The sequence below is a fragment of the Akebia trifoliata genome, chromosome 8, assembly GCF_017979445.1.
Source record: "Akebia trifoliata isolate Shusen 1 chromosome 8, ASM1797944v1, whole genome shotgun sequence".
Lineage (NCBI taxonomy): Eukaryota > Viridiplantae > Streptophyta > Magnoliopsida > Ranunculales > Lardizabalaceae > Akebia > Akebia trifoliata.
The window spans coordinates 36057529-36069169 of NC_141382.1; the positions used below are offsets into that span (position 1 = coordinate 36057529).

Here is an 11641-nt window from a genome sequence, read left to right on the forward strand (position 1 = left end):
GCCAAACATTTTTGAAAATAGGGGTTAGAATTTTTTATGTAGTTGAGATCATCCTCACCAAAAATCATGCACCATCTAATTTTTATAAATCACTTTTGATAGGGGTAGAAGTTTTGGAATGGGCTGATTTTTGGTGAGGATGATCTCCTCATCATAGCAATCATCCTCACAAAAAATCGGCTCATTCTGAAACCTCTAACCATACATTGAAAAAATGGCTCTCTTTAGGGCCTCCGAACGCCACCCATCATTTATATGCTTCAAAGAGATTATTCAACTGGACCTAAAAAAAGGCATACCAAGAAAGAGTATTTATTTCAAAGACCAACCAATCTTATAAATAAAACATAGTAAATTGAAAAAAAGAAAAGAAAAAAAGAAGACTAAACCTACTACTTTTAATGCTTCTTTCCATGAAGTAATTTTTTGAACCAGTAGGCAGACATCTTTGGATATCTCTTAAGGTCATTGTAGTCGACATACACGATACCAAACCTTGATGTGTACCCTGATGACCATTCAAAGTTGTCCAGTAACGACCAAGCAAAGTAACCAGTCACATTAGCTCCATCATCGATCGCCTTCTTCAGTTCAATCAAATAGTTTTTGTAATAATTGATTCTTGTAATGTCATGCAATCCCTTCGGAAGGGTGACATTACCAGGATCATCCATGCCTATAGAAACCAACCAAATATTAAATATATATAAGTAACGTCCCAATAGATTATATAACAAATTCCCTAGTTTTAACTATGAAAACTAGTAAATGTAAACAAGTCAATCGTACCATTTTCTGATAAAATCATGGTTGGGTTGCCGTAACGTTCTTTTATATATGTGACAGCTTTGTATATACCCCACGGTACCTCGTAAAGCCAATTCGAGTTCGCCTGCAAATAAATGTTTAACTCGTCAAATATAAAAATAAAGATTCAAATTTTCCACAATTAAGAAAATCACAACTAGATTACAGTCATGGATTCTAAACCATGGCAATAGATCATACAAACCAATGAGCCAATGCATTCTATATATAATAACAATTTTGCAAAACCAAACCCAAGTAGTAAAGTCTTAACTCAATAGCCAAAGGACCAATGGTAATCGTGTCCAAAGAAATTACAGGACAATAACCAGACCCCAAAAATATAAAAAATAAACTCTCTACTTCCAAGCAGACCCCAAGATAAGCATTTTTCAAAATTTACAAGACGATAAGAACACATTTTACTTACCTTTCGTCCGATGGGCACACCATTGCGTTCAACTGCAAAGTTTAGAAAGAAATATATAAAATTCTATTATTAATGTATCAATGAAAAATGTTAAATTTGTAAATTGTATATATTCTCTGTCATAAGGCGGGAGGGCGCAGAGGACTTACAAGCGAATCCAACATTCCAATCCCTCTGATAACCTGTAACATTTTGCTTGGCTAGATGTGGATCATACATATAGTAAGTAGTATATTGGTTTACGCCTAGAAAATCCATTGATCCCTTCACCATGTTAACCTCTGATTTAGTGAACTTAGGAAGTCTCTCCCCAACTATATTTTGCATCGTCTTTGGGTACTCTCCATATACAATTGGTTGAAGAAACCTAAAGCCAAACAGTATCAATCAGCACATGGAGTATTAATTATGTTACATACTTACGAATTATATTCTTTAGGTACGTGATCGTATTATGTGGATGCATTGCAGGTGGGTAATGTATTGCTAGAAATTCTCAGGGTCACGTTCTAAGGGCTACGACTTTCTTCTTTGGAAAGGCAACTAACAATGATGAAAAATTCAAGCCCTCGTGGAGGTTTTCAAGTTGGCAAATTGGATGGCCAAAATGTAATTTTCAACATGGATTCGTCTTCATTTGGGCAGAGCCCCCTATTAACTGAAAAATAAAAAATGATGATTGAGGTGAACATCACAGTAAAAAAGAGAACCGAAAAAGCTACTAATTAGCCACTCTAGCCAACATATAGCATCCTATCTATAAAATTAGATAGTTGAGCGTGAGACTAGGCAATCATGCATCGAATCTTAGTCTAACTCAAGTGTTCTATTCAGTGGAGGAGATACCGAGATCTGTTAAAACAAACTATTGTGAGTGACTCAATGGGGTTCCCGAACCTCCAAACCTTGCTTAGTGAAACAAACAATAAAAAATGATAATGTTGAGGTCGTTACCATCCAAGACAAAAGTCCCTTGCTCTTTGAGCTGCATATTGGTCGGCCTTTCCTCTGGTAAGAGGTTCAAACCAAACAAAATCCAAAAGAATTCCAATCCTCCCTTTCTGTTTTTCCTGAAAAAGTTTATATGATTAGATATTAGAGATGCTTACGACTTGGATCGAAACCAATACAATCGTAAGACGTGGAACATACTTGATACTTTTCCCGGTATCTTTGAACTGCAGCTGCATGGGACAAAATGAAATTATGAGCCACGATATAAGGCTCAGTCGCGGAGTTCCCAGCAGTACAGTTTCCAAATTCTTTGGAACACCTCCCAGGAGGAAAAATCCCATTATCATATCCAAGTGCGGCAACCACTCTTGGTTCATTGAATGTCATCCAATTTTTCACTCTATCTCCAAATGTCTTGAAACAAAAGTCTGCATAGTTGGCGTAGTCCTTCCTGAATGTTTCAGAAAAAAAAATCAAACTCTCAATCCAATTGTAGAAATATTTAGATCACATTGAAGAAATTTATCCTTAATATAGTAACCAGGTGTTCATAAGAGAAAGAGAATGAAGACATTCATGGTCTGTTGGAAAATTAATATCAATTTGTGTGACATGAGACCACTCAGAGAATGACACAACTTGGAGACATATAGTAACCATGTTCAGTTTAATACAAATAAATTGTTGGATTATACAAATGATATTTTTGAGTTTCTTCTTAAAAACTCATCATCTCCGACCTCTCTAAAAACTTTATTTTGTTCTTAAGATTTGAAGGTTGGAGAAGATTGAGTTTAAACAGTTAAAAAAAATTGACCATAGGAGTTGAAGACAATGAACTTTTAGGGAAAAATATGGGTTCTTTTTCTAGAATTGAAAAAATAAAAGAATGTTTAATAAGATTTTGGAAGAAGAAGAAGAACAGAATGAAGGTTGAAGATGATGGGTTCTTAGGGAAAAATTAAGGTTGAAAAAAAGACCAATAACCCTGTAAAAGAAATAGACCAAGTTAGATAGATAGAGGCAAAGTTGGAGTCGGGAAGGTTTTAGGAAAAAAATTCAGTCAAAGACAACCATATATTGGGGTAGGGGGAATTAAATGATTCGTCGATTCCATCAGTGGGTCCATTATTTTCGAAAAAAAAATTGCTGAATTTTGTGAGACGGCTAGTTTGAGATTGATTGAACTAATTTAAGACCACTATATATCATCTTGGACACGATCAATGGACTAAGTTTATTCTACATGAGTAGAAATTCAACCTCCAAAATATTACATTGAGAAATTTCTAGGTTTAGAACTGCTTGGTAAGTTATAAATACCAAGCAAATAAAGAAAAACAACCGCATCCAAGTCACATGAGATATTATAGATCAACAATCCAAGTATAGGACATATAGAAAAAAATGTTATAACCCTATAACATACTTACATGACTCTACGACTTAAAAATCCTTTGTACTTCTTCTCGAGTGCTTCTGGAAGATCATAGTGATATAAATTCGCATAAGGAGTGATGCCTGTGGATTTCATACAATTTATAACAGATTTTAATCAATTGAGGTACAAATGCGAAAACTATTATGAGTACAGATTTCTCTGTCTAGAGTTGTAAGCCGTGAATTATCAAGAAACACAAGATTTACTTGATTTGTCTAGGACTAAGTCCACTGATGAGAAACTTTCACAATGTTTGAGAGTGATTACAACCTTGACTCATTTAACTGTAGTTTTACCAATCTGAAACCTATTGAGATCTGAGGATGGATAACCCAAGACTTATTTGTAATGACAGGATGATTTGATGCGATCTAGTTGCTCCTTTATTAATAATGACGAGGGCTGATATTCTCTAACAAAGATTTATTGGGCACTATTCTCACTCCATCAAATTACATAAGGGACATAATTCATCGCTCGTAAAATAATTACCTTTTTCAAGTAAATAGTCAATCAATCTATTGTAATATGCAACTCCCTTCCAATTTACCCTCCCCGTTCCATCTACATTAAAAGAGATGTAAAAAAATTACTTATGAGTAAAAAAAGAGACAATAAAATTACTTCAAGAAAAGAAAAGAGAACGTTCATAATGATTTTAGGAATGATTATATAAAGTATAATTGTACTATAGAATTGTAAAATTTAATTACTTGGGAAAATCCGCGACCATGAGATTGAGAATCGGTATGCATCAAAGTTCAACTTTTCCATGAGATCCACATCTTCCTGCAACCAAAAGTTATTTTAATATCACATTCCAATTGTAGATGGTGCTTACATGATTGCTAGTTGGACGAGAGACTGAGCATGATCGAGGTTTGATAAAGAGCCCATGAGAGAAGAATCCCTAGGCTACCTCTGACAACTTGAAACATTATTAATAGGGACTCATTTAATTGTGAAATACTAACATCTCCTCTCACTCTAAGCTTATGATACAAATCCTTCGCCACTAGTCTAATTCAATGCAAAATCTCACATTGGCTTCGTAAAACAATGGTTAAAGGTTCAAATCTCTTCGTTCTTCAAGGTATTTTATGCCAACCCAACTACACCAACAAGGGAAAATATAAGAACAACTTAAGGATGTATATTTGTCAAGCCAACTTGACAAGATTTCAATTGAAATAACCTAAAAAGGCTATAAATCCAACAACAACAAAAATTCTTGAATATATAGAAGGTAATATGGACCGAAGGACCATATAGAACCTAGACTAAGGTCTTCATTTGGACCACCTGAACTAAGGTCTTCATTTGGACCCCATTGACTGCCATGTTGGCCCAAATGACATATTTATCCTCAGAAACATTGAAGAAACAAGAAACAATTCTACACCCTTCAAAGTTGTTATATTAAAGTTTTTTTATAGGCTATGCTATTATTATTATTATTTTTTAATAGGTAAGATGGACTTGAACCCACGACCTCAAAGTTGCATTTCAATGTGTAAAACCAACTGAGATATGGGTCTAAGCCCTAATTAAAGTTGTTAATTAACCCTCTAGGTTTTATATAAAACTCAAATTTAAAAAAGTAAGAAAAAATTAAAAAAGATTGTGCTTGATCCATGATTTTAGGAGAGAAAATAGATGTTAATAGGAGATGAAGGATATAATAGGTATTTGATTTAAAGAAAGGAGTGTATTATTGGCATTTAATCTTTTAAAAGAATGTGGTTGTTACACTCTCACATGTTTTGACACATTGGTAATGAGAAATCCATGAGATTTTGATTTAATCCTTGCATCTTTTATAATTATCTGCAATAACTCCATATATTTTCAAAATAGTGACATATTCCTTAACCTTAGTCTTCTCTTATAAAATAATGAAAATGACTTTAAAAACCTTGAAATCTTCCTAAACCCAATCATCTTTAACCTCTTGAAGATGAAGTGATTATGATGATGACTCTACACATTTTGGTAAATACTTTAGACACTTAAGCTTTGATCATCATCATCATCATTTTCGATGTTATCATCTTCATCATCATTGTCATGACCATCCAAAATTTCCATCATCATCGTATTGCCATTGTTGTTGTCATCATCATGATCATCGCCGTCATCATCATCCTCATCCTCATCGTCTTCTTCCTCATCATCATGATCTTTGTTTCCATTGTCGTTATTGGAATTGTGATCACCATCATATTATTCAAGAGATGAAGATACTACTTTTGGAATGATAAATCAAGGATTTTTTATTATAAGATATGAAATAGTGTGATTTTGGAATAATGAATCAAGGATTTTTAAAGTAGAGAATCTAATTCATTCTCCTCCCCCTCCTCCTCCTTCTTCTTCTTCTTCTTCTTCGAAGCTAAGTAAGTTTCAAGTAGGGTACATAAAGTAATGCCCATGCATCTTGCAAAACAGGTTAGCAATGATGGTGGAAATCTCAACTCGTAATCAAGTAGTTTCATTCGGTTGGTCATTACCGAATTCCCCAACATAGATTCGGAAGGAACCAACAAATAAAAATCTTACTTTGTATCTGTGATACTGATCCACTGTAACATCTGCAGTAGCGTTATTTGCAATTTTACCTGTATTATAATTATATTATTGGATTACAAAACAAATTAGCCCAACCTGGAAAATAAAAATTCAAAAAAAGACAAATTATGATTTTTTTATTTTTTATTTTTTATTTTAAATACCTCTTGTTTTATAACCTTATCATTCCCCTTGACCTAGGTCTTCTTCACTGATACTAACATAAATGACCTAAATGCCCTCATCTTCATCCTCTACCTAAAAACCCTATGATTTTCTCTCCAAATGAATCATCTTCAACCTGGTTTTCACATTGTTAAAAAATTGAAGACGACAGATTTTCAGATAGAAAAAAAACATGCATGGGTCTTGACTAGAGGTTGAAGTTAAGGGTATTTAGGTCATTTTTCGATATAATCATCTCTTTGACAAACCCAAGTTCATTGGATCATCATTTTGAAAATCACCCAAAGAAAAAAAAATAGAGAAATTAAAAATAAATAAATAAATAATTACCAGGAATTTTGATAAAGACGTCCCAGATACTAGGTCCTCGGCCGTCCTTGTTGGCCATTCCTTCAACTTGATATGCTGACGTGGCAGTACCGAATACGAACCCCTTTGGAAAGTTATTTCTCTCAAGTCCACCAGTATTGAATCGGACGGTTTCTGGCCATGCATCCTCACTGGACTCTGATACACGTGAGAAGCACAGGATAACGAGGATGATGAAGTACGACGGTAGTAACGTAGACCTCATTGCAACAGGTTACAGAGAGATTGGGAATTAAGATTCAGTGAGAGTGAGAGTGAGAGTGAGGAGTGATGGAGTATTAAAGAGAGAAGAGGAAGGGACCCTCATGGATGGTGACGAAATGACTGTAATACCCTTATCTATTACAAAACAAATCTAAACTTGTTTTTTTTTATTCGATTCACGTTTTTCTCAAATCCAAGTTGTTGTTTTTCTACAGACGTTTCATTTTTTTGTTTTTTTGTTTTTTTGTTTTTTGTTTTTTGTTTTTTGTTTTTAAAAAATTGGACGATATTGATGCACCCACTTGAAAAAACGGTGAAGTAACAAAATGGGGTTGACTAGTTGCACACCATCCACTACCAATTGCACTCCATCTCTTTAAAAAAAAATTCCTCTCACATTTCAAATAAAAAAATAAAAAAAATTATTGCACTCTTTTTTTTCCCCTTCTTCAATTATGCCCATATGGTTCAATATTTTTGTAATAAAGCATTTACAATTCACACCCTAACCAAATTGACTTAAATGGGAAAGAGAGAATAAGAGATTAGAGATTTTATGAAGAAGGATTTTTGAGTAAAAAATTCACTAGAGTTTGAAGTTGAAGAAGGGGCTTGATAACATGGATTTTTAATGGGAGAGGAGAGTTTTTATAATGGTTTGAAATAACTTTTAGGGTCAAAAATGTGAAAGATGAAAGGTAAGGGAAAATCTCATTTAGGTTTTAGGCATAAAAGATTTAGAATATAAGCTTAGGGAGTGGTAGATGTGGAAAGAGAGTAAATAGATTGTTTTTTACACATACTCATGGATAAGATCAAAATGGGTTGGTTAGGCAAATCATAATCTAAGTTGAGTGATGGTTAAATTAGAAAATGTAAGTGTTTGATTAAAAGAATGATTAATGTAAGAGGTTAGATTTTGGGAGGGTGAGTATGATGATAACATATGACAAAAGAATGTGGAGGTATGAGGTTAGGTGAATTGATTAAGAGAATGGGGAGTGGTATAGTATGGGGGTAACCTATGATAGGATTTTGGATTAGGTTAGGTTATAACATGTGGGGTGAGGTAGCGTATGTGATGATGAGGTTGGTTGATAGGAATGAATTTTGGGAGGTTGATTGTGATGGGGACATGTGTTCATTTTATGAGAATGGACTTTTTAGACTTTATGAACCTTGACCTTGGTCAATGGTCCTTGATTGAAAGTTTATAATAGTCATGATGTTGGATTAGGCTTATAAGTGGTATGGAGATGAATCCTTGAATTGATGTGGGTTTGGATAATGGTTTGGACATGGGATTTGATTTAGGTTATAAAATTGATTGGGGATTTAGTCTTGAAATTAGTTTAGGAATTAGAATTGGTTAGGGATTTGGATTTAATTATGGGGTTATGATTGGTTAAGGATTTAGGCTAGAAATTAGTCTGGCAATTGGAATTGGTTAGGGATTTGGATTTGATTATAGAGTCTGGATTGGTTATGGTAGAAAGTGGGTTTAGAAATGGGTGTAATTAAATGAGGATGCAAGGATGTAATTAAATTATGTTTTAAAAATTGTCTATGAGCCTATGGGCCAAACAAGGGCCTTGGGCTTTTATTTAAAGAAAAGATTGTTGCACATTCAGACCCTTAGGCCTTTAGAAGAATTTTGAATCAAAATTCACTTTCGTGAACCCTTTTTGAGGTGGGTCCGTACAAATTGGGGTATCTACAGAGCTCCCTACTTTTTATTTATTGTCGAGTCAACATTTTTATTGTCAAGCTCACCAATTTTTATTTATTGTCAAGCTCACCAGCTTTATTTATTGTCGAGCTTACCAATTTTATTGTCGAGTTCGACATTTTTTATTGTTGAGTTCGACAAGTTTTTTATAAAAAAAATGTTGAACTCCGCGATAAAAAGTGGTGAGCTCGCCTCTGGTAAAACCCACTCATTTTCGTTTATTGAGTTTTTTCGACTAAAATACATGGAAAGATCCGACTAAAAACTTGACATAATGACTTGTGTAGATGATTTCAAACCAAAAGAATCATCCTTAATCGATTTTCATCCAATCACGAAGCAAAAAAATTGAAAAAAACCCTAGCTTTTTTCATGTAGCTTCAAAACCCTTGAAAGTCTTCTTATTCCTTCTCAAATTATTTCCATCAGAATGGAGTCTCCGAAACTCAATTGGGTTGCCGAAAATCTAATTTTTTTTTTTATGAAACAGTGAGTTCGAATGGTTGTTTTGACATTTAAATCGTGAAAAATGTGGGAATAAGGTTCAAGGATTGATTAGAAGTAGAAGTTTGACTAGATGGACTATTAAAAGAAGCCCTAAAATTATGAACTAATTAGAAAGAAACCCCTCCACAAGGGTCCTTTAAGTAATTTTTTCTAACTATTTTACTTTTTAAGTAGGTACACAAATTTTCTTTGGTGACTTGATAGGATCTTACCGAATCTGATACAGTAGGTAGAACACCGAATCTTTCTTAACTGATTCGATAGGAACTTACTGAATCTCTATTATTGTATTCAATACTAAGCTGCCAAATGAAGATTTGTTTGATTTTTTTTTTTTTTGTCAAGATTTCCTATAACCTCAAGATCAGGAGTTGAGGTTTCTATGATCATTTATAGCGTACTTTATAAGATCTAAGGGTATTTCATTAAAATCCTGATTGAAACCTTGTGCAAATAAGAAGAACAACAACAAGAACAACGAGTGAGGTTTAGTACTACCAGTGGGTGCAAAAAGCACAAAAAAGGTTCATTTTGGGGTTGTGGGTATGTTAAGACTAGAGGAATTTTAGGTAGGTGCAAAGAGTGAGTGGTTACAAAGAGTTAAACCAAGGCGGAACAAAGATTTTGTTCATGTGGGGGCTACCAATACCTTATTTCCATTGAACATATAATTATTATTATAATAATAATAATAATAATAATTTAAAAAAGAAAAATGGTGGGAAATCTTAACAAAAAAATGAATAGTTGTATTTATTTTGAGAAATAGGCTAAGTATTCAGTTCACAAACTTGTCTGTTATTTTTATTTTATATTTTTAAAAGGAAAAGATTATATGTATATATTATTTTAGTGATTTATTAAAGAGATCTTGAGTACCTATAAAGAACAAGTTGTCATATTACTTATGGAGTGACACTTTATTGAAGGATAGCTCTTGCAATATATGATTTCTTATATAGTATGTGATGCATAAGAATGCAACATTGCATCAAGAATTCAAAAAAAAAAATTATATCTTTAATAGACAATAAGATTTAAAGATAGTTAGATAATTGATATAATTTTATTGAGAATCATATACACATTAGATTAATATAGATGAAGTTGACTAGTTAATGATTATTCATAGCCTAGAGTAGCCATGAAAGAATGTCATCCTAAATGGCATATTTGTAAAAGTCTTGATCAACAGTTAACCTAAGTTAAAAAAATCAGTCAGCAAATATATGGTAGAGATTGGCCATAGAATCAAGAAATAATGGTGGGATTCCAAACCTTCGAAATATTGGATCAATCATATCTTTACTAAGATGTTCATATCGGTCATGATCCGTAAATCTCTATTATAATACTTTGTCATTGTGTGTTATATTATGAGTTGATGACATATTTCTTAGATAGAATTGGTTGATTTATGTTGAGAGAGCAGGTTAATATGTGCCAATATTTCCTTTTGTTATCAATATAAATAGAGGGATTTGTGAGATAGAGCTCTTGATTTTTTTAATGTATTATATTTAGTTATGCTTTCGCTAACAGTATAATGCATTATTATCAAACGTCATTATATTATATTTGTTTACCATTGTATAAGAGATATCTCACACCTCAAGTCTTTTACTCTTAGTCATGGGGATGTATGTTAGAATTTGAAGGCGTGATACTATAATAATAGGCATTGGGGGTTTTTCTCATCTAACTTCGACCTTCTTCCATAAGCTTCAGGCAATTCAAAAAGGCCTAAATCTTGACTATTTATATGGGATGTAGTGCCATGAAGATAGCAGTCGACAACAAAAATGTAATCAACTATATTCAAAGGGAAGTTCGACCTTTCAAAAGAAAAAGATATCTATGATTATAAATCATTTTTCTCAATGTTTGAATATGAATTATTGATATTAATGATTCAAATTGTCAAGATCGAAATTTTACAATTGTCGAGATCCATTATTATAAATTGTCGATCTCAACATTTGAGAATGAATCATTGAGATCAATGATCCAAATTTTCAAGATCGATGATTGAATGTTCAATAAACTTTGATGTTCTATAAAGGGGTGGGGGAAATTAAGAAAGAAATATTTTACTAATTAGGTTGTTAAGACACCACTCCAAAAGACACTGACAGGGTGCACTTAAAAAGAATTTTCTCCCTCAGGGTCTATAAAATAATTTTCCCTCTGGTTTCTTACATTTTACATTGAATGAAGATCAATTTGATCTCTCCTTCAAGTTCAGTGTCTACTAATCTTTGTTTATTTTTGGAGCATATATTATCAAACGATGTTCGCAAGTTCTTGATCCAACGGAATTAGTAGTAAGAAGAGTGACTCATTTAATCTTACGAGGTGATCGTCGTGATCTTGTCAAAATTGACTCTCAATGACACAACATGAAACAATGAAGGAATGAGAAAATCTGGATCCACCAAATTCCTAC

The 11641-nt window shown here is 33.2% G+C and overlaps 1 protein-coding gene across 2 annotated transcripts; it reads right to left on the reverse strand.

The window, feature by feature from the left end:
• Nucleotides 1-296: 296 nt before the first annotated feature.
• Nucleotides 297-7020, reverse strand: LOC147396617 (beta-glucosidase 44-like). 2 transcript variants are annotated; one of them, XM_086451575.1, is made up of 11 exons: nucleotides 6717-7020; nucleotides 6192-6250; nucleotides 4346-4421; nucleotides 4125-4196; nucleotides 3625-3712; nucleotides 2390-2642; nucleotides 2192-2307; nucleotides 1387-1604; nucleotides 1238-1269; nucleotides 790-892; nucleotides 297-676 (listed from the first exon to the last, which is right to left on the reverse strand). In XM_086451575.1, the coding sequence occupies exons 1-11, from the start codon at nucleotides 6958-6960 to the stop codon at nucleotides 399-401; spliced, it is 1539 nt and encodes a 512-aa protein (XP_086307701.1). In that variant the 5' UTR covers nucleotides 6961-7020; the 3' UTR covers nucleotides 297-398. The 2 variants fall into 2 exon arrangements, with proteins under 2 accessions (XP_086307701.1, XP_086307702.1); XM_086451576.1 differs by lacking the exon at nucleotides 6192-6250.
• Between the last annotated feature and the right edge of the window lie 4621 nt (nucleotides 7021-11641).

Coding starts and splice junctions, on each gene's coding strand:
- LOC147396617 (XM_086451575.1), bottom strand. CDS start 6,960: ATGAGGTCTACGTTACTACCGTCGTACTTCATCATCCTCGTTATCCTG. Junction 4,197..4,345: donor ATGGTCGCGGATTTTCCCAA/GTAATTAAATTT, acceptor CTTTTAATGTAG/ATGGAACGGGGAGGGTAAAT. Junction 1,605..2,191: donor AGGGACTTTTGTCTTGGATG/GTAACGACCTCA, acceptor GTTTGGCTTTAG/GTTTCTTCAACCAATTGTAT.